The sequence below is a fragment of the Pongo pygmaeus genome, chromosome 12 (genome assembly GCF_028885625.2).
Source record: "Pongo pygmaeus isolate AG05252 chromosome 12, NHGRI_mPonPyg2-v2.0_pri, whole genome shotgun sequence".
In the NCBI taxonomy this organism is placed as follows: Eukaryota; Metazoa; Chordata; class Mammalia; order Primates; family Hominidae; genus Pongo; species Pongo pygmaeus.
Window position 1 is genome coordinate 28461126 of NC_072385.2, and position 23697 is coordinate 28484822.

General features: G+C 42.8%; 1 protein-coding gene and 1 non-coding gene across 5 annotated transcripts in view; both read right to left on the reverse strand.

Annotated features, from left to right (window-relative positions):
* The window catches only part of CRACDL (CRACD like), a 144238-nt gene that overhangs the window by 33934 nt on the left and 86607 nt on the right, over positions 1-23697 (reverse strand). For all 4 annotated transcript variants that reach the window (XM_054475682.2, XM_054475684.2, XM_054475681.2 and 1 more), the window contains 5 exons: positions 19837-19916; positions 11261-11429; positions 6046-6181; positions 5532-5696; positions 175-369 (listed from right to left, as the gene is read on the reverse strand). In XM_054475682.2, the coding sequence (XP_054331657.1) occupies positions 175-369; positions 5532-5696; positions 6046-6181; positions 11261-11429; positions 19837-19906 (735 nt within the window). In that variant the 5' untranslated portion in view covers positions 19907-19916. The remainder of the gene's footprint in view (positions 1-174; positions 370-5531; positions 5697-6045; positions 6182-11260; positions 11430-19836; positions 19917-23697) is intronic.
* On the reverse strand, positions 13795-13856 carry LOC129030954 (U7 small nuclear RNA). Its single transcript, XR_008500845.1, has one exon. It is a non-coding gene; the product is annotated as a U7 small nuclear RNA (small nuclear RNA).

A 23697-nucleotide genomic window follows, 5' to 3' on the forward strand; every position in this document is an offset into this window, starting at 1 on the left:
GTTTATGTTTAAAAAGATGAGCAACTTCAGCTCCTGCAGCATGGCTCCATCAACTGTGGAGGTGCTCAGAGGGGGCATGAGACCCTGTGTGGGGGAGTGAGGCAGGTTGGGGGCGTGTAGGGGGGTGCCAAGCCTGCCTGGCCTGCCTCTGTGTGGAGAAGGAAACCCAATTACCGATGAGAGCCGCCTCATCTTACTCGACCGCTGGTTGCGGGGCTTGACCTGGAGCTTGTGCTTAGCTGCAGAGTTGTCCAGGCAGGAGGAGGATTCTGGAGGGTAACTGAAGTCGGCCACTGGTGCCAGGCTGTTGTCTGAGATCCGGGCAGAGACAGTGCTGTCACTCACGTGGTCTGGAGACACGACAGAGACCTGCATGGGACAGGGAACAAACACACGGAGCATGAACTTCACCGTGTGAAATAAGGACGACCAACGCAACAATGCTCTTTTCTGCCCAGGCTCAGTCTTCCCACACTGTCTCTGGCTTTACGTGTGTGGAAATACTTTCTTTTTTTTTCCCCGAGATGGAGTCTTGTTCTGTCACCCAGGCTGGAGTGCAGTGGCATGATCTCTGCTCACTGCAACCTCTGCCTCCTGAGTTCAATCATTCTCCTGCCAAGTAGCTGGTATTACAGGCACCTGCCACCACATCCAGCTAATTTTTGTATTTTTAGTAGAGACGGGGTTTCACCATGTTGGCCAGGCTGGTGTTAAACTCCTGACCTTGTGATCCACCCGCCTTGGCCTCCCAAAGTGCTGGGATTACAGGTATGAGCCACCACGCCTGGCCAATACTTTCAATTTGATTCTCAACAAGGAGGGGTCTAGGATCCTCCTGGAGAAAGGTAAATGGCTGGGAGTTTAACGTGCGGGGCCAGCTCCTGGAAACCAGCTACTCCTTCCCAAGACCATGCAGAGAACTTGTGTCTCAGGCTCCCCCGTCACCCTCCCATGGTGGCTGGCACAGGCACTTCAGACAAGAGCTTTCTCTGTCAAAACACGCCAGCCTGATTTGTCCAAGGGCACAGTCACCTGGTCCTGTCTCTGGAAGCTGAGGGGAAGGTTCAAAGGTGTGATTTTAGAGGCTGGGGCACAGGAAGTGCGAAGCCCACTGCCCAGTATTCCATCACTGGAGCCCTGTTGGTTCAACCTAGAAAGTCTCTGTGTGCTCATGTGTCCTTTTGAAGAAATCTGGCTGGATATTGCCATCTGTTAAGTTACAGGTATTTTACTCATTTATACTTCGGCATGGAAGAACTGATAGCAAATGGCAAACATGTCACCTGGGACAAAGAGATGCTGGCAGTCATGTGAAAGAATGAGGGCAAACCCGCAGATCTCTGCCCCTCGAACTTGGCCAGCTCCGCCACTGAGTGAGGTCGAAGTGGGCTCCCCTGCAGACACGAGTTGGCATGAAACTCGGAGCGCCTGTGAGCACATGCAGCCCAGATGAGGGGCGAGGTGCACAGGGAGACTCTGGGAGGTGACAGGCTTTTCGTATAACTCTGTGATCTTCAAGCAAGCTTTCTATTTGAGCATGGTGTGCAATATTAGTGTCAAGTTTCCATTTAACTTAAGAATAGAATTTTATTCACACAACAATTCAGTAAGCCCTCATGAAAACAGTGAATGAGGCAGTGAGACAACACACCCGTGCCGTCCCCAGTGGTGAACTCCTAGGGCCATGGGCACATCCGCTGTTTCTTTTCTATAACCCTGGGACCCCCACACAGAGCAGGTGCCCAGCAGCCTTTGCTAACCCGGACAGGGAACCATAAGGATGATCGTACTGGAGAGACGGGCTCCAATACGGGAGGAACAACCTCTTCCTGTTCACGTGAAGGTCTCTCCTATTTTCTAATAAAAGTGTACGTTTATCTGTGTAAACAAGGAGGAGATAATTACTAAAATGGGGGAAAGGGAGCTAAAAGTGGACATAATCTATTTGAATTCTCTTTTAGCTACTCAGGTACTTACGGGAATAAAGCAAGAAATATTATGTTAAAAATAAGCCGCAAGTCTCCTGGCAACAACTACATCTGTGCCTGTGGCTTTGGCTCTCACTGTGGTCACTGACAACTCAGGAAGTCACCTTAGATTGGGAAATCGATACCTTTCCCGGAGAGTCCTCCTTAAAGGTCACAAACGGGATGTGTACATTTAAAAATAATCATACAGAATCTGTAATATTTACCCTTGTCTAGAGGAACAATGTATAAACATTTGGTTAAAAAGAAAATCTCACTGCCTAGGACTAATGAGAATAGACAAGATCAGCTGCTTTGCAAGTGCAGTAAGAATGATCATGGTGCCTGTGACAATAATACCCCTGACCACTCCTCTTTATAGAATGAAGCCCAGTACCCTGAAGGCTCTGAAGGATGCACAGCAGGACCTCCTCCCTGTGGGCCGCCCTGTGTCTGTCCTGCCTGGGCAGATGTCTTGGGCTCAGGCCCACTGTGGCCCCTGGTTAGGGGACCTTGGCATGGAGCTTAACTTCCCTGACCTGTGTCCCAGGTACAAGCTCTCCCTGACTAGGGAACTCAACTCCTCTGGCCTCAGAACTCTCACTTCTCTTTCCACTGTTGCTCTGAGAGATCTTGGGGTCCAGAAAGACCCTCATCTTCATGACCAAGGAGAATCGTGTCTGTTGTTGATCAGTGATGTAACTACATGAGGTAGTTTGGGGCCCATGGGGAGGAGGTGAGGGCTGGGAAGCTGGCTTCACGGAAGGGCTGGCACCATCCAGAACATTCACCTCTGCATGGCTTGCTTCCAGTCACCCAATTTTTCCTGAAATCTGTGCTTCTGGATGATTCTGAAAGCAGAGGATTTAAAAGTCTAGCATGTGTCTCTTTGTTGCAGGGAAGGCAGCTCAAAGGACCCAGAGGAAACAGCTGGGGTCAGAAGCTTTTCGTGGGCGGCCCTGAGTGACAGGTGCTTTAGGATGTGTGTCCTCAAAAAGAGGGGCTCAGCCACTGAGGAGTGGGCCGGGGGCAGTGCATGCAGGAGGGGCCACTGGACAGGAAGCAGGGGGGCCTGGCTGTTCCAGGGGTGAAAAGAAGCCGCTGGTCCTGCTGGGAAGGAGAGGTGCTGATCTACCCAATCTCATCTCATCCCCCCAAAACCCTCTGAGCCAAAACCCTCTGAGGACACAGATTCTAAGAGGTGATAAGCCTGCCTGAGGCCTCCCTCTGGAGCTTTGGGGCATGTATTTGTTCATTTGCCACCAGATCTGTGTTCCCTCCCCATCTTCCCTTCCCGCGTCACCAGGAGCAAAATGACTCAGTAGCCTTGCCAGTTTATCACACTCGACCTGGCTTGTCCTGCTTCATAGCAGGACAACTAGAATATGACCAGTTAGACATTATTTTATCTTAAAAACCACCAGGTAAACTTTCATCAGTTGTTACCACACTTGGTGATAAAATTTGAAAAATTATTCCATATATTTCCTGAAAACCTTATTCTATCAGGAAATGTCACCTTGGTTATAACATCAAATACTTGGTACTAAAGACTCTTTTTTCCACAATAATCTTAAATTTTTCTGTCTATGTGGGCCTGTGTGTAAGCCTGTGGGCCTGTGTAAGGTGTAAAAAGTCTGCAGCCCATCCTTTTGGGGCTTAAGGCACTACTATATCAAATACCACATATTCTACAAGCCCATTTTAAAGGGTGTGTTGTTTTTCCCTCTCAATCAACCAATTATGCATAAAAACTTTCAGGCCTCAAAATGCAATCATTGTGTCTTCAAAACGATGAAGACACTAAAGATTACCTTTTTGTTTTTAAGTCTTAAAGGCCCAAATTTTGGTTTCCTATGAAGCTAGTAGATTGTCCATATTACCCAATAATTGATTAAATCTCAGAACTTTTTTTTTTTCAAATGCAGGACCAACCACAGGAGGTGGTTGTGCTGTGAGAGATAAAGTCAGGCTGGCCCAGCCGAGCCAGCTGTGGAATTTGTGCCTCATGGTGTCACATGGGTTTGGAGATAGGCTTGCTCTTCAGTGGATGGGTTAGAAACTACCTCTCCTCTTACTGCCTGTCCTGGCTAAAGGCAGAGAACTGGGATGCTGTGAGAGTCAGAGGCCTGTGGGATGGGAGGAGGGAGAGTCCATCTATGATGAGGAAAGAGGCAGCTCACGACAGACCTCTTCCTACTGCATAGCTCAGAAATACACAAAATCACATCTGCTCCTGAGAGGGGGACGCTGAAACTGCACACGGGAGTATTTGGAGGTGTTAAAGGGGTACAGGGTTGGCTCGGTGAAATCTATGAAATAGGCCACACCATCCTCCTCATCCTTTCTCCCTTCTGCTTGAGGCTGGAGAGCAGGCCTGGGTAGCCCACAGTCCGCAGACTCTGCTCCTGGAATGAGCAGGGACAGCTTTGCCCCGGAGCAGAATTCTGGAGAGAATAATTCTCTAGCCGGCTTCATGTCAGTCCCCACCCCATACACTCAGCCACACCACAGTCCTTCTGCCTTTTTAATCAGTGACGTTCTGGGAACTCACAACTACACACAAAAATTTGGTGTGGCAGGGTGATAGGTGTCCACACTGAAGTGGCTTCTGAATAGAATTCAGAGAAGCACAGAATCTGCAAGGCAGTGGGTCACAACGAAGCTCCCCCTTCACTGTGAATGGCCCCTCGAGCAGGCCAGAGGTGACAGGGGCAGGTGTGTGGCTATAAAACATAAACTCTGGCCTTTATTTGTTTTTCAAATGTCAGCATAACAGATAACTCCAACTCTATCCATCCTCCACAGTCAGGCTTTTCTACATGGGAAGGATGACCACCTATTTTTAACATTTATGTGCAAGTATAGTGTATGGGCATTAAGTGTTCTCACCACAATAACATAAAGAATTTAAAATGTGGCAGCATCGCAAGCTATGTTGTTTATGCACGAGAAAGAGCTCAGTTCCTCAGGGCCCCCCTCTTGGATTCTAATGGAGAAGGTGGTGTTTGGGACTGGTTCCTCCACCCTGCTGAGGTCATCAGTTCCTCTCTTGCTTGTCAACCTTTCCCTGCTGCCCTGTTTGCCAGCAATACAGCACATTACTACCCCTATGCCAACACTGCCTCAAGGTCACAAACTCAGGCACTGGAGACCATCAGAGCCTCGACTATCACATGCTCACTACTTCCCCTTCCCACCAGCCAAATGTCATGGCAACGGAAAACAGATACAACGTGTTTCTCTATTTCTAATGGGGTTCTGGGTCTGGTCATCTGCTCAGACAGGAAAGTCAAGGGACAGGGTTGATTCTGGGTTGATTCTATCAACCTATCACCCTCATAAAAAAAGGTCACCAAAACCACGTCTCCTAACCAGACCTGAATTTCTACTCAAAGAACGAAAATAAACACAGCTCAAGGGCTGACTGTAGGCTCCAGTGACCCGGTCGGCCACACCATGCACAGCCTGTTGATCTTAGGGGCACACACAGGGGATCTCAAAGCTCCAGCGCCTTCCAGGGCAGGTGTGGATGGAGACGTGCAGCGCACAGGCCGTACTTGCCTTTATGGTGGTGCCGGGACCCACGTCATGCAGCAGAGACATCTCTGGGGGGCTCCTGGGCAGCCCGTCGTCCTCAGAGCTCATGCCGGCATCCTCTCCCCGCTTGGCAGGAAGCCCCCCTGGAGGAGGTGGTGGCCCCATTTTCACATTACACTGTATTTTTAACTAGATTGGAATAAAGAACATGTGCTCTTATTTTCATCAATGATATTTATCAACAAATCCTCCTGCTCTAATTCATTCATGCTGGAAATGCCTTCAGTGTCTTGGTGGGGTGCAGAGAACTGAACTGAACGTGCATCTGCCACCAGCTCTTCCACTGCCATCTCTTCTTTGTTCATCTAAGAATGAGTCAAGATCCCATTGCAGCTCATTTGGTGTGTCCTGGGGGAGCTGTCATGTACATGTGATTCTACTTTACGGCATATCAAATAAACCAAACAGAAATCATTTAAAAACTTCTTGATGGATATTTGACTTGCACACCAGGTGACATGACCAAGGAAACATTTACCTGCAGAGCTTTAATCCGATCACACACATTTTCTTGGGAAAACACCCGCACAGGCCGAGTAGCGTCCTGTCCGGACTCAGGAATGAAAATACTGTCGTGAGAAAGGGCCCGGCTGCCCAGCGTGCCCCTCGACTCCCTAGGATAAAAGAGCCACTGTGAGACTCTGCCCACCACCATCTTACTGACCCCTGGGGGGCTCAGAATGAGAAAGGGGGATGTGAGTTAACAGAACATCAAACAACACTCCCTCTGCTGCATTTACATTTCAGTGGTCCCTGACTTCAGTTCATCCACACACTGTCAAATGCCAGTCAACTATTTGGAGCATTGCAGAGATAGGAATTTTCCTAGGAGATCTAAAGGTTGTGTGAATTATTTTTATATTAATGAAAAAACCAAGGTCTGACAAGGTGTGAGGTGCAAGACAGCAAGCCTGCAGAGGGGAGGGGCTGGCACGGCCAGCTTCTGAGGAGGCCTGTCCCGGCTGCCCCAGGGAGGGTGAGGTCAGGCCTTGTGGTCAAACATGCAGCCCCTCCCTGGGCTGAAGTCTGTGTGTGCAGCAGGCTGAGGGCCTGCTTGATGAACGCATCCTCGCACACACCTCACACAGACCAAGACGTACATCCGTGGCTGGTTTGAAATGAGAACTGCAAATCTGCAAAGCCATGGCCTCTTTTTATGACCTGGCACCGTCCGTGTGATCAAAACCTCTGTGCCTTCCTAGATCCTGGAGCAGAGATGGTGGCCTTCTGTCATCGCCATCCCAGTCCTTTCCTCAGCTCTGAACTCAAGAGTATGATCTGGGACTGAACCCACAGGACATTCACAAAATGTCCTAAAAGGATGTGGGAATTAGCTGTCAAGTTTTCCTAGCAGCACTGGCTGCCTGAACAATAGGTGGAAGGAGATGACTTGAGACCTGATGACGAAGGAAGGAAAGCCTGCCTCTGCACACACTGGACATCTTGTGTGCACCACCCCACCCACTTCCCTCCTGCCACTCCCCTACCCTGGGCATCCTGTCCATTGTGGGGCATTAAGGACTCTGAGGTGTGGCCCTGTCCAACTGTAGATCAAACTGTGTTGGTTAATAATGCTTCCTTCTAATTAAACTCTCACGCCTGCAACAGTAAGCTTGCAAGTGGGAACCCATGGCTCCCAGGATGTGTGTGTCCTCACATGCCAGGGAGGGAACCACGCCGACTGAAGGAATCAGGACCTCCTTGCCAAGGGCAGCTCTTAACCCAAAGGTCACACACACACTGGATTTCCCTCCCCCAGTGGACAGCCCATGGCCCACACTCTCTGGGAACCACAACCACCACCCAAGCACCTCCGTTTTGGATGTAATGAGGAGTGGAGGCAGCATAAAGAGGCCTCTGCAAAAACACAAAATGGCACATGTGCAAGGCCATTCACTATAGCAGTATTCAGAAGAGTGAAAGACGGGAAACACCTAGTGCCCCCTCAGTAGGCATCTAACTGAATCAACCAGGAATGTCATACAATGGAGGACTCCACAGCTGGTCTGATGGGCAGGAAGGTCTCTACACGCTGCATACAGGCATCACCAGATACTACTAAGTGAAATAAATAACAACCACTGCAGAACAATGTTCACAGCACGTCAGCACTGCATGGGAAAGGGGGGCCTGGATATTATCTGAACATGTGTGTGTGTTTCTTATATTTAAGAAAATGAAAATAGAAGAATAAATAACAAATAAATAAAAGTGGTTTTCTTTAGGGGGAAAGAAATAACTAGACGAGGAGACATAGTGCAAAGATACCTACATTGACAACTTTGTCTTTGAAACTATGCAAACGTTTTATATAATTAAAAGACGAAACCAAACAAAAAGAGAAATAAAACAATCTCTAAAACTAGAAAACAAACACAAACAAACAAATCTAATTTTATATCACATTGTTGGCATGACCGCACAGAGAATATAATAATTTCAAGTGACTTTGACTCCACATCTAAGATAGAATACATTCTAGGAACAACAACAAGAAAACCAAAGATATCAAATTGCACTCTGTAGTTTTATTAGCAATAACACTGATTATAAGACAGTGTGCAGTAAAGTATTTATAGTATTTTTAACTTCCATATAGGAAAGGGATAAGGAAATTATTATACACATATGATAGGTTAAAGAAAATAAGTCATTTTGTTAATATCATAAGGAGCCCTGGTTTCAAGTGTAAGAGAAAAGAGAATACAAAGAATTAAAGAAGTAAAAATGTTGTCTTATTAAACTTGAATTGGAAATATCAGCAAATTAATGATTAATTTTTCTCTTGAAAAATAAACCATTTCCTAGCTATATCTACTGGAAAGGTTTAGAATCAGTGACAGCCAATTAGTAATCATCACCCCTGGCAGCTGGACTGAGGTCTTTAAAAGCCATTTCACACCACAAGGAGGGAGCCAGGGTCCTGTGAAGAAAGTGCTGATTCCAGGTCAGGGGAAGAAAATATATCAAATAAACCTGACATTTCTCATTGGACAAGAAAGTAAGGAAGCCATCAAAGATGAATGGGGTCATGTCAAAAGACGGAGCGAATTTCAAGTGACTCTCAACAGCCTAAGACGGAACAACTTGAGCATTAAAATGAATAAAGACTGTCATGGATTAAAGCAAATCAAATATGTAAAAAGTAATGCATTCCCAATGATATTTGAAAAAAAAAAAAGAAAAAAACAAAACCCACTGGCCACTGTCGGGAGTTGCTAGGGGACCACGTCATTACTCTGAGGGTGGATCAATAAAAGGAGAACCAAGCATGATCCTGACTTTACTCTACAAACTGTATTTCGGAGCAACCAAGCAATTGATGAAGGAAAGTTCTTCATCAAAGAATTTCAGTTACCAAGTGTACAATGAATGATAGAATTAGAAAAACCACCACTTTGTGACAAAATAACAGATCATCACCAGGTGTTAAAACTGTCAGGTGAAGGCTGGTGGAGGGACCACAGTGACACACCCTGAACTCACTGCTCAGAAAGCATGTGACTCATCATGGGATGTGACAACATCCAGCACCTGCTTGAACCTAACAGAATCTGGATCCACCAAATGATGTACCGGGAATTGGGAGAATATAGGAAAGAGTTGAGTCACACCAAGAGAAAGCAAAGCCAGAATATGGGACATTCTGCAGGACACATGGTCCTGCTCTACCTTCAGATCAATGACATGAAACAAAGGGAGAGGGCAAAAGGAAATCGTTATAGATTAACAGACTTAAGAAGCACAACCGCACAGACACAGACACGATAAACTGGCGTCACTTTATTCAACCCACAGGGTCCCATGTGGTTTGCTCGCACTAATGTGCCTTAGTAAATGGAGCTGTTTTCCCCACAGTGATGGATGAGAAGTTGCCGCAGACTCTCCCACAGGCCAAACAGTACTTTCCTCTTCCTCTGTGCCGCTCTCTAAAAATGTCATTTGCACTTCCCAGGCCTCATCATGCTCCACCCCCAATCTTCCTTGCCTAGCATCAAAACCAGCAAACTGTTACCAGTCAGTGAGGGCCAGCCCCCTGCAAGGTGCTGGGAATATCAAGATAAAAAGCACACCGTCTCCACTTTCCATGGGCTCCTGTGACAGGGAGGACATCAGCAAGCGGACAGGACAATTCATCCCAGCTTGCCCCTCTGGCTGGGCTCCTGTCTGTGGTTGGAGGAGCCACTCCCAGGCCTGTCTCTCCAACACCAGAACGGTGTGCTCCAGTCAAGAGACAGGGGTGGATGGGGGTGGGTGTTACAGTTTCCCTGGGGCTTGCAAAGTGATGACATTGAATAATTAGTAATATTATCGCGATAATATCTCATTCCCCAAGAGTTCACTTCACCGCCTAAAAAAACGCATGCACGGCCGGGCGCCGTGGATCACGCCTGTAATCCCAGCACTTTGGGAGGCCGAGGAGGGCGGATCACGAGGTCAGGAAATCGAGACCATCCTGGCTAACATGGTGAAATCCCGTCTCTACTGAAAATACTAAAAAAAAAATTAGCCGGGCGTGGTGGCGGGCGCCAGAAGTCCCAGCTACTCAGGAGGCTGAGGCAGGAGGATGGCGTGAACCCGGGAGGCGGAGCTTGCAGTGAGCCGAGATCGCGCCACTGCACTCCAGCCTGGTGACAGAGCGAGACTCCGTCTCAAAAAAAAAAAAAAAGAAAAATGCATGCACAGTATATCCCTTCCACACTTCACATGGGGCAATGTGAGTCTATTACATTCCCTGCTAGCACCAAAAACAATCAAAACCAAAATCAAACCCAAAACTGAAAAAAAAAAAAAAAAAAAAAAGTTCCAATCTTTCCTTTCCAGTCATCTGGTGCCACCAAGTGGCCAGCAAAATTTCTACTCCTTTAAAAAACAGGCAAGGAGGCTGGGGAGGGGGGAGAGCAAGGGAGGGGACAGGACACCGCTACTGGGATGCTCAAGCCTGGGACCCATCTCAGCGTGGTCTGTACCCCAAACCTGAGGGATACTATGTTTTATGAAGAGTTCTATCCTTAAAGGGCCAGTGTTGTCTTAAAAAAAAAAGTAAAAGCTAGCATAGCAACAAATCTGTTTCATTTCCTCTTAGTCACAGAAATAACTGCTAGAATAACTGCAGCATATGTACTGTAACTATATTTTAATGAAATACAAGTTACAAAAATAAGGATTTCTTTACTAGACCTCCCCAGTCTTTTGTGCTTATTGGGTCTGTTCTTTATGATATTTTTGGATGATTTTTTTCTAAGATAGCAAGAAGCGCCCCCTCCCCACCCCCATCAAGTGAAAATATTCTGATTAGATTACTCAACGTTCAAGTTTAGAGAAATGTATTTTTCTAGTATAGTATCTAGGTCCTCAAAAGAGTTTTAAGTCAAGTTAAACCAGGGCTCCTATCCTGATCCTGTCACTTTCAGCTGTAGGATGCTGGGCAAGTTCTAAATTTTATCTAGGGCCTATTTTGTCCATTTATAAAATGGCATATAGTGCCTCCTCTCCCACAGTTATTGTGGACTCAAACACACACAGCGTTCTCCATCCCTAGGTTTGAAAAGACAGAAAACACAACTTCTATGGAAGAACCTCTCATGGAATTACCCAGGAGGAAAGGAGGCTCAGAAATCCACCAAGTTACCAGGATAATGAAATAATGTATTTGGGTGCTCCTGGCCCGAGGGATGTAAAATGCAACTTACTCCAGCTCATCCTCGGAGTCGTAGCCCACTGGCCCAGATTCGATGGCAATGACCTCATTCCTCGTCTGACTTTGTTTCCAGGTGCTACTTCCTGTGGACGATGGCGATTCTTTTCTCTTCTTCTTCCCAAAAAACTTCTTAAAAGTTTTGAATTTAGATTTTTTCTTTCCTATACAGATTAGAGAAAAAATAATAAGACTGTTACAGTGTGTGTTTATGTGCATGTATGCAACAGGCACATAAAAGAGAGAAAGCAAGATTTCCATCCATGCATCAGTTATCTGCTTCTGAAAAGTCCTTTTACTGAGCAAAAGTACATGGTATACCAGTTTTGCACACCTGAAAACACATCTTGTTTCTTTTTATTTAGGATATTTAAATAAAAGAGACAACAACACTTTGGAGGATGATCACAGAATCAAAATTAGCAACTTTCCTTTCATGTATAATCAAGTTTTAATTTCTAAAATATATTTGAGGCTGCAGTGAGCTATGATTGCACCACTACACTCCAGCCTTAGTGACAGAGCAAGACTCTCTCTCAAAAAAAATAAAATAAAATAAAAATTATGAATTGCTTTGTCTAGTGTGAATACAGCATCAAGGACAATCAGAGGAGGCCCAACCTCATGGGCAAGAAGGTGGCTCTGTGGGGCACCAACTGCATGATGAGCTAATGACTTTTGGTGAGAAAAACAATGAGACTGGTCATCCCTGCAGGGGAGGGGTGTGGCCAGGCTGAGCCCAACTCTGCCATGATTCCTGGATTATTAGAATTCACCACACTTTTCAACATTTTGTGATTGCTCCTCTGGTGACACCTTCATTCTCTCCCATGAATTCTATCATACCCAGGTTTCCATGATTTCACATTAGCTGCTCAGCAAAGTTCATTCCTTTCCCGGAATAGTTACAGAACTGACAGTGGAGGGATGCAGCATTGTAGACTACCAGGATGCTGTCTAATACATCCTGAAAATTTGCACAATTTATTACTTTTTATAATAATTTAGTAAACTGAATTCCTTAAAAAACCCACGATCTTTCTGTTGTGTTTATATTATTGCCTCCTTGGGAAGCTTACATGGTCTTACTCTCATGGGGAGAACTACTTAGGATTACTTTAGTAGGAGTTCCTACATCATTACAGGTAGAACAAATCCCTCTCCAAGGATAAGTCAGTTCTACAGCACAGTTTTCTCACCTTCTAGTGTGGAAGTGTTCTCAACTTTATAATCGTAAAAAATGTTTATGTTGTTAGTAGATGGTTCTCAGTGAGCATTTATGATTTTGAAAGATTCTTAAGAGTTTTCTGCATTTGGTCAGGACACCCTGTGGCTTTTGCCTAAATTGGTATGCATCCTCGAAGGCCTGAATAGATACACAGCCTCAATATTATGACCATCAAAAATGCTGCTTACAGCATTAATGGTCTCCTCAGGTATAACTGGCAGAGCTCAAGTATAACTGCTGTACACCTTTGTTCCACTGGCAGGGCTTAGCCATCCATTTGTTCAAATTATATTTCTTCTCCTACTAGGCTTTGTAATTCAATTTCTTTAATGGTTACAGGACTAGTCCATCTTTCTACTTCCTGAATCTGTTTTTTAAAGTAACATTTTTCTGAAAATGTATTTTCTCCAAATTTTCAAATGTATTGGCAAAAAATTATTAATATCTTTTTATCTTTCAAGCATTCACAACATCTATAGTGATTGATGCCTCTTTTCTCACCCTGATATTAATTATCATAAATATGCCTCTTCTTTGTTCCTTGATCAATTGCACCAGAGGCTTATCAATTTTAATTGCCTTAAAAAAGTTTTGCTTTGTTAATTCAGTCGAATGTTTATTTCATATTGTATTAATTTCTGTTCTTATCTTTATTCTTTCCTTCCTACTTTCTGCACGTTTACTTTGCTATTTTTCTTAAACTTCTTGAGGTAAACATTTGGTTTATTACTTTTTAGACTTTCCTGTTTTTATAATATAATATTTAAGGCAATGCATTTCCCTCTAAGTCTGTTTTAGCTGCATCTACATGTTTTAAAATGCAGTATTTTCATTACTGTTTGGTCAAAAATATTTTCTAACTTCTATTATGATACCTTCTTAGACTTACGGGTTATTTAGGAACATATGTCTTCTTCATTTCCAAGCAGTTGAGGATTTTCTATCTGTTATTGATTTCTAGCTTAATTGCACTGTGGTCCAATAACATATGCTGAATGATTTGAACCCATTCAAATCTGTTGATACTTGCTTTATGGCTTACCATATGAACAATTTTTAAAAATGTTCCTGGTGTGCTTGAAAATAATGCATTTCCTTCAGTGTTCTATATATGTCAATTAGAACAAAATCTTTTTTTTAAAATTGTGTTGTCCAAGTATTTTATATCTTTACTGATTTTCAAAGTGTTTGTTTTATCAATTACTGAGAGAGATGTGTTAAAAATAACCCCATTCTGCTTATAGATTTTCTTATTTATCTTTAGTTGTCAATTTCCACTTTACGACTTTATTTGTTGGGGAGGTTGCTTTCCTGCAAAAACCGGAAAGCGTGCTAGACAAATTCTAAAAGAGCTGTAATACAACTTTCTATAATACGTTAATGCATAGAAATGTAAAATTATTATCTTGCTGGGGAACTGAACATTTTGTGAAATGGCCCTATTTATGTTTAGTTATGTTTTTTGCCTTACATTTCATTTTGACTGCTATTAGTACAGGTCGATCAGACCAAATCTGAAAATCTGAAAAGCTGAAAAATCTGAAATTTTTGAGCTCCCACCTGATGCTTAAAGGAAATGCTCACTGGAGCATTTCAGACTTTGGATTTTCAAATTTGAGACCCTCAACTGGTAAGCATAATGCAAGTGTTCCAAAATCTGAAAAAATCTGAAATCTGAAACACTCCTGATCCCAGCATTTTGGATAAGGGATACTCAATCTATGTAGCTACACCATCTTCCCTTTACCCAGTGTTCACAAGGTATAGGCTTCTGTATCCTATTACTATCCTTACTTTTCTGAACCTTTATAGTTAAGATTCATGTATTTAGAGTTTTGGAATCTAATCTCATAATCTTTAACTCTTAACTGGAACAATTAATGTAATTAATCTAATTAGTCCACTCACACTCGCTGTAATTACTGATATATTAATAAAAACAAGTCTATCATCTTATGTGTTTTTTAATTGATCTTTAAAAAAAAATTCCATTTCTTCCATTGCTAGTTTATAACCCTCATCTTTTGCTTCCTCTTTCAGTGGTTATACTACACATTTGATTACAGGTCAATACAAGGACCTTTGAATACTTTAATTCCATTTTTATGCACTATTGTTTTAATTCTGATTGTTAAAAAAAACCTCGAAGTTATCTCATGTTCACACAGGTGTATCCACTTGCTTATTGTTTTCTTTGCTCTTCATTCCTTCTCATATTCCAGATTGTCCACTAGGAAGATCTTCCTTTGGCCTGAGGGTGCATTCGTGAAGAATCTGTTTTACTGGGGGCTTACTGGGGCCAACCCAGTTTTTGTTTGTCCGAAAATGCTTTCATTTCTCCATCACTCCTGAAATACATTTTTTCCTGGGTATAACATTCTATTAAGTTGGTGCAAAAGTAATTGCAGCTCTTGCCATGACATTTAATGGCAAAAACAGCAATTACTTTTGTACCAGCGTAATAGTTTGGCAGTTACTTTTCCTAAGGATATTTAGGCTATTATTTCTCTGTTTTGTGGCTTCTATTGTGTTGAGAAGTTAGGCATTAGTTACTTTTTTGTTCCTGTCCAGGTAATCTGTCTCTTTTTCTCAGACTCATTTTAAGCTTTTTCATCCTCTTTGGTTTTCTGCAGTTTTACCTCATATGGATTTTCTTTGATTTATCCTTCTTGGGATTCATTGGGTTTCTTAAACCTGTGGGTTGGGTCATCTTTTTGATAAAATCCAGAAAATTCTCAGCCCTTCTCTCTTCCTGAGACTATGCTCAAATGGATATTACACCCTTTCACTTACTCTCTATGCCCCTTGTTCCCTTTTCTTTATTTTCCATCTTTTCACCATTCTGTGGTACATTTTGTATAATTTCTTGTGATCTATCTTGATCTGATATAATCTGTTGTTATAACCATGCATTTTAATAATTACATTTATTTTACATAAATTTAATTTAAAATAAAATTTTAGTAATTACATTTAAATGAATTTATTTAAAATAAAATTTTAATTATTACATTTATTTCTAAAAATTCCTTTGTTTTTCAAATCTGCTATACCTTGTAAAAAAACTTATTTTTTAAATTACACACAGTAAAATTCATTCTTTTTGGTGTACATAGAGTTGTATAATTATCACCACAATCAAGATACAGGACTGTCCTCATGCTGCCCTTTCATAGTCCAACATTCCCTGCTACCTTTAACCCCTGGCAACCACTTATAACTTCTCTGTTCCTATAATTTTGCCTTTTCTAGAATGTCATGTAGATTAAGTCACACAGTATGTCCCCTTTTCATTCTGGCTTCTTTCACTCAGCACAGTGCATTAGAGGCTCACTCATGTTATAGCAAATCAATAGCCTATTCCTTTTTATTGCTGAGTAGAACTCCACTGTGTGGATATATCAGTTTGTTGAACCATTTCAACCTGCTGAAAGACATCTGGGTTCTTTTCAGTTTTTAGCAATTATAAATAAGTTGCTATAGTTTGTGCGTGTGTGTGTGTGTGTGTGTGTGTGTGTGTAAACATAAGTTTTCACTGCCAAGTAAATACCTAGGAGTTGGACTGCTGAGTCATAGGCTAAGTGTATGTTTAACTTCACAAGGAGCTGCCAAAATGCTTTTCCAAAGTGGCTGTGCCATTTTGCATTCCTCCCTTCAATGCATCTTTATCAGCTCCTGTTGTTATGGTGGTTTTCTCCAGATGTTTAATAGGTGTGTCCTGGTATCTCATTGTAGTTTTACTCTGCATTACATAATGATTATAGATATTGAGCATTTCTTCATATGCTTCTTTGTCATCTGTACATCTTCTTAGGTAAAGCATCATTTAAAATTTGCTCCCCATTTTGTAACTGAGTTATTTGTTCTCTTATTTTTGAATTTTGAGAGTTCTAAATATATGCTGGATATAAGTCCTACATCGAGTGTGATTTATAAATATTTTCTTCTAGTCTGTGACTTGTCTTTTCATTTTCTTAAAAGTGTCTTTCACAGACCATATTTTAAAGTTTTGATGAAGTCCAATTTATACATTTTTTCCTTTTATGGATTCGGTATTATATCTAAGAATCCTTGCCTAATCCTTGGTCATAAATATCTTCTGCTATGCTTTCTTTTAAAGGCGTTAGAGTTTTACATTCAGGTTTATGACACATTTTGAGTTAATTTTTGAATAATCTGTGAGGTATATTTACATATGAATGTCCAATTGTTACAGCACCATTTGTTGGAATATTATCTTTTCTCCAATGAATTGCTTTTGCAATTTTGTCAAAATTAATTAACCATATTTGTATGGGTCTGTTTTTGAACTCTACTCCCTTCTGTCTCTGTGTATCTATCCTTTTGCCAATACCATACTGTCTTGATTACTGCAGCTTTATAGTAAGTCTTAAAAACAGGTAGTATGAAGCTTTCAACTTTATGTTTTTTCAAAATTGTTTTACCTATTCTAGTTCTTTGCTTTTTCACATACATTTTCAAATCAGCTTGCCAATATCTGCAAAAAGTTTTGCTGGGATTTTGATTGCTTCATCTTTACCCCTCCTCCTCCCTGTTTCTGATGGGTTATTTCAAAAAAAAAATCATCCCAGACACTATTATTATTTCACCTATATGGACTTGGCTTTTTCCTAAATGAAAAAAATCTCTGACTCCTCATGGAAATCAAATAAATTATTATTTGTCAGTATTCTTGCTACAGAATATTGAGCTAACTGTATGTCTGTCTTCCATAGCTGACTTTTAAAGAGTGCACTGCAATCTTGGTGTATTTGTTTAACAGTTCTAAGTGCTTTTTTGTATATGTTGTATAAACATGTCATCTATAAATAGAGGTAGTTTTATTTCTTTCTTCCATCTCTCTGCCTTTTATTCCTTTCTCTGGCTTTATTGCACTGGCTGGGTGCTACGCCACTTTTCCCTGGATGTTTTAAAACTTTTTTATTATCTTCAAACATAGTATGCATAGTTGTTTTATAGGATGTATTTGGTAATTCTGATATTGATGCCTTCATGTGTCTGTTTCTCTTGTCTGCCTTCATGTGTGCATGGCGTTCTCCTTGTGTGCATATCTGTGGTCATAGTTCCCCTTTTCATAAGGACACCCATCATATTGGAGTAGCAGCCCAACCTATTCCAGTATGATCTCATCTTAACAAATATGAGCCCACCCTACTCCAATATGATCTCATCTTAACAAATTACATCTGCAATAACCCAGTCTTCAAATAAAGCCACATTTGGAGATACTGGAGACTTCAACATATGAATTTGGTGGGAGCACCATTCAACATATAGCATGTTGGTTCTCATTCATAGTATCCTGTTGCCTTAGATGCCTGGTTATTACTGACTATATGCTTGTCATGATACTGAAAATATTATTTTCTGTGATAATTTGAAGTCTAAATAGAAGGCGCCTTCCTTTAGTGAATATTATTTGCTTCTGCAAAGTACCTGGGTTTGCATCCAGTCTAGAAGCAATATTAATCAAATTCAAGGGTTGAGGTTCTTTGAATTACCCAAATAATGCAAACTCAAGCTACAGATCTACAAAAGGGTTGGTTTACCCCTAGTTCACACCTACTCAGATTTGGTAGCTCCTTGGCTCCCCTTTATTATAGAGAGTGTCTTCTATTAGACAGCCTACATTATACAGGCCTTGTAGTTTGATATTTGACCCTTGCTCTCACCTTCCACCCCATGAAGACACGAAAATTTCCAAGATTGGTAAATGATCTAAGGGCAAAGTGGCTTTTATACTCTGTTGTCTCTCCAGGTTACCATTTTCCTTTTCTTTCTTCTTCTTCTTTTTTTTTTTTTTTTTGGAGGCAGGGTCTTGCTTGTTGCCCAGGCTGGAGTGCAGTGGCATAATCATGGCCCACTGTAGCATTAACCTCCTAGGCTCACACAATCCTCCCACCTCAGCCTCCCAAGTAGATAGGACTACAGGTGTGTGCCATCATGTCCAACCAATTTTTAAATTTTTTTGTAGAGACAGAGTCTCACTATGCCCAAGCTGGTCTTGAACTCCTGGGCTCAAGCAATCCTCCCACCTCGGCCTCTCAGAGTGCTGGGATTACAGGTGGAAGCCGCTGTGCCTGGCCCACTTTCCTTTCAATTCTGGCCTTATTATTTCTCACTTTGAAAAATAATTTAAAGAATATCCTTATCTAGAATTTTAAATTTTAAGTGGAAGAGGATTGGTCTGAATAACTTAAGCTTACTATTTGAAAAAAAGAAAACTTAGTCCCTTTTATTCAGTAACCTCTGTATGTATTCAGAACTAGCACTTATTGAGGTCGTTTCAGGCTGATGAAATATTTATTCAAACATTTATTGTTTAAAATAAGTAATAATTCAGTGTCCCATAATATGAGAAAATGTGAAACTCAATTTTTTTGCAGGGCTCATCTAAAAACCCTCACCTTAAATTTGGATTTATTTGGTATCCATTAAAATGTGACAGAGGAAAAATGGTTCTAATATGAAATAATAAGAAAAAAATCTATCTTTAATATCTGAAATGGAGTATTTGCTGAAATTAGTATCTGAAGCTAGTGGCTAGCAGCTAGGATTTAATATTATTGGGAGCTGCTTCTCCTGAACTACATCAAAGAAAATCACTACTGGCATTTTGAGTGTAAATAAGAGAGAGATGGAGGCCTTGGTTACCAAAATAAGGGGAGTATATGAATGGCGAATCTAGGGAAAAGGTACATTGTGGGGAGATTAATTTTTTAATGTCAATTTTACAACTCTATTAGGACATAAATAGCAATATGTGGATAACAGTAAACCAATCACATAATTGGAGAACTCTTAGAATGTCTTATGAGATGGTGATTCATGGGCCTAGAATTCAGCTCAGCAGAGAACATACTAAAGATCTCCTTCAGAACAAAAGTCATGAAGGAGAGAGATCAAAGGCTCTCTCCTGATGTAATTATTTTTTACAGATGATCAGGCTGTCAGGTACTTTGCTCAGCTTCCTACTGATGCCTTTGGATATTCTTGGATGGTGAACGAATCCATTTAGTACCTCTTCCTTTGCATTCAAGTCAGCCAAACATGGCGACATGCTTACCTCCATAAAGGAGGAAAATGAGCTGAAAGGTTCCCGTGCTTGACACAGAAGCAGAGGAAATCTGCCCCGAGCAGCCTTAAATAATGTGCACGTGCCCCCAGTCACAGCATGAAGGGCTTGGGGGTATCTGAGCACACTGGGAACTAAACCTCCACTTTTCATACAGAGAGCCCCAAAGGCCTGCCTCTGTCAGTCTCTCTCCCTGCCCCACAACAAAGCAAGCGCCCTCCCCAGAGCAGGGGAAGCAGGGCCTTACCTGTGCTGTCCTCCCCAAGGCCTTCTGCAGCCTCCCGAAGCTTAATGTCCATCACTCTTGTGGAAATCATGTCAAGCTCGCTGAAATTACATGGAAATTCACGTTAAAGAAACATGGTTAGCAGAAGTTACCAATGAGTGAAATGGTGTTCGTGACTGCATTTGCCATGATCTGGCCTGCACACACCCCAGCAAAGACAGTCCAGGGCAGAGTGCAGCACAGTACAGGCCAAAACCACGTCCACGGCCACAAGATCAGTAACCGCACAAGCGTTTAATCACTGACTGGGGCAATTTAATGGAAAACAGATCACTGAAACAAATGCTTCACTAATTTACACACTGCAGATTAGGTTTCTTTCAAAAAAGCTTTTCTCAAATTATAAGAAATGATTTTTTTCTCTTGTTTACTGCAGGAAGTTTGGAAAATAGAATGAAAATCACCCATAATCCAACCAACCAAGGATAACCACAGTTAATGTTTTCATTTCCTTCCAATAATTTTTTACGCAAATATTTTATCCACATGCACACATATCATATTAGGAAGCTTGACTTCCTGATTTTCTTACTTAATTAAAATTATTCACATGTTATTTTAATGGCTACTATATTTTGATATACTACTGTACCATCATTTATTTACATTGAAATTCTTTTTTGAATGCAATGAAAAATTTCAAACAGATACAAAAATATGAACAACATAAAATGAACTCAAGATATGGCTAATCTTGCTTCATCTTTACCCCCACATCCCATCCCACTCCTATGAGGTGATTTCTAAGCAAATCATCCCAGACATGATGATCATTTCATCCATATAAATTCAGCTGCTTCCTGAATAAAAAAAATCCCTCACTCTTCATGGAAATCAAATGCATGATTACTGGTCAATATTCCTGCTACAGAATACTGAGCTAGTGGTGTCCACACCTTCCATAACTGATTGTTACAGTATGCTCTACCTCCATATACTATCACACCATTTATTTAGAAAGCTGTTTCTTACTGTTAGGTATGATGAATCCTCACACTTAAAAACGTGGGCTCAAATATTTAACCAATTCACATTTACCACTCGTACACAACACAGAATGGGAAATGATGGGAGAAATGCAAAGAAAACACAAACAGAGAAAAGGATTTGCGGGTCTGTGCCCGAGTTGGCTCTAATATTTAGATTTCTTCTAATGTTCATCCTCCCTACCAGCCAATCCCTCAAAAGCTGAACAAAGTTTCACCAGCTCCAGCTCTCAATGTTCATACAATTTGGCTTCAGAAAAATGTCTGGTCTTGTGTCAGCTCTGCCGAAAACTCTTGGAACCTCAACAGATTTGACTCATGATCGTGCTATCATTATCTATAAAATGAGGGTTGGACAGAAATAGTATTTTTCAAATCCTTTACCACTGTTTTAGGCTTCAAAGGACATCCTTGCTTTCATCATCTGTGTTCACTGTCAAAGCAACAGACAATGCTATCAAACAGCAGAATGATAGTAGTTCTAGGCTGGTGGCCCAACCCAAAGGCCCAGGTGTTCCAAAGGTCACCCCCTCAATCCCCCCCGCAATATGTTAGTCAGTCAGCAACCCCCTCAACCCCAAGAGTCCTTTAGAGGTGGTAGCTGCCGGGAATTCAATGGAAGAGGCAATGGAGAAGGAAAATATAAGGTGTAAGGGGAAGAGTGAAGATGGTGAGGGTGGCCTAGGAGTCACCATCTGTTCCCCTCAGTGCCATCTCCTGAGGCTGCCACTGAGCTCTAGCTCAGTGCAAGAGTTTTCCATTGCCTGAATTTGGAGTTAACCATGGCAACTGCAAATTACTTATCAAGCATGCAGCTATCACCTGAATTATCTCATTTAATCCCCAAGAACCCTTAATATTCCCATTTTGGAGATGAGAACATTTTTAGCTCACTGCATCCTCAACCTCCTGGGCTTAAGAGATCCTCCCACCTCAGGCCCCCACAAATAGCTGGGACCACAGGCCCACGCCACCACACTTGGCTAATTTTTTGTATTTTTTGTAGAAATGGGGTTTCGCCATGTTGGCCAGGCTGGTCTTGAACTCTTGAGCTCAAACAATCTGCTTGCCTTGGCCTCCCAAAGTGCTTGGGATTACAGGTGTAAGCCACTGCACCCAGCAGAGAACATTTCTGATATTAAGTGGTTTATTAACTTGCCTAAGGTAGCAGAGCAGATATGGCGTCTACACTCACACTGACTGCATACCCAGCATGGGCGGGTGCTTCTGCGGCACTGGGATACGGTGACAGATGAGACTCACATGGTTCCTGCCTCTTTCAGGTGCTGACCCAGTGAAGGGGAGAACCCTGAGCTGTCCCCAGTGGGGCTCAAGAGAAGCTGGAGAATCCAAAGGACAGGATCTCCCACTGAAATGGCTCTGCCTGCCAAGAAGCCCTACCCAGGGTCAGGCCAGAACTCAGAGGCTGGAGGAGCCCCGAGAGATCATGCACTGGGTCTGATGGGGTTTCTTCATCTGGGGAAAGGAACTGGAGGCCACTGTGATCTGTCAACTAACTGGGAAAGGATTAACACTCTGGAGAAACCATGATGTTACGCAACACATCAAGGTCATGTGGACACCTGGCAAATGAAAAGTGTCCTTGTTGGGAAGAACAAGGTGTGTGCCAGAGGTGTGTGTGAGAGTGTGTATGAGCCCTGTGGGTGGGTGTGCAGAGGGGCACCCCCTCCTGCCAAGCCCGGATCAGTCCAGAGGCTCAGGCTTGCTTCTCCCTGGGTTGAAGAACGTGGTTGTGAGAAAGCTGCACGGGGCAGAGGGTGCAGATGCAGATGTAGGCGGAGGGCCGGGGAGGGGGGAGGATGGGAGGGGATGCAGACTCACCTGTGTAGGTCCTTCCACCCTACTCCCAGCCAGAAGATGCAGACAGCACCCCTAGACCACCAAGACTGCCAGTGGACTCACACAAGGAGGCAAAGGTTGCCCACCGACAAAGGGACAACAAATGGATCTCATGTCACATGGAAGGTTTCAGAACCTACTCATGTTTTATGTCCCAAGCATCTTCATACGGATAAGAGCATAACATGGGGTGGAGGAAGGTGGCAAAGACTTGAATGTTAGGCAGACCTGGGGTGGCATGTTTACCCGACCACCTACCAGTGCCAGGCCTCAGTATCCTCATAGGAAAAAGGAGGATCATAATACTATAATCAAATGAGACCAGGACACAGCATGCAGCAAGCACAAGCTGAGCCCTGCTGTCAGTTTCTGCAGCCCACTCCTCACCACCGCGTGATACTGTTTATGGACAAAGGCCTCCAGAGCACACATGCTCGGCAGCAGGTAAGCGCCGGTCTTCCAAGCAAATGGCTCACTTCAAAGTCACCACTGTCAGTCACGGGACAAACACCCGGCTTCCCAGCTGACCCCTGTGCTTCCTGATCCCCACCGCCCGATGGGCTCAAACCACTGCCAGGTAACTGATGAAAACATGTCAGGGTCACAGAGGAATGTCTGTCCAGAGTCCGCAGGCTGCACAGGTGGAAAACCATTTCCTTCATGTGGACATTCCAGGTGGAAACACCCCACAGCTGTGACAATGGAACGTCATCTACGTTGGGCCAAGTAACTTGCCTTTCTGAACACGCATTCCCCAAGCCCCAGTAAAGTTCAAGGAAACGCCAGATGTAAAACCGTAATTAGAAAGGCAATGTGGCAAATACCCAATCCCTCCCAGACCTCCTTTTGCTCCTCACACGAAGACAGTGCTTCTAACTGGAACTCCAAGGTCAAGTCAGGCCACCTCAGTGTCCCCTCCACCAGCATCTGCCTTCCACCCTTCCACTCCTGGAGTTCTGAGAGCCCCAAGTCCAAG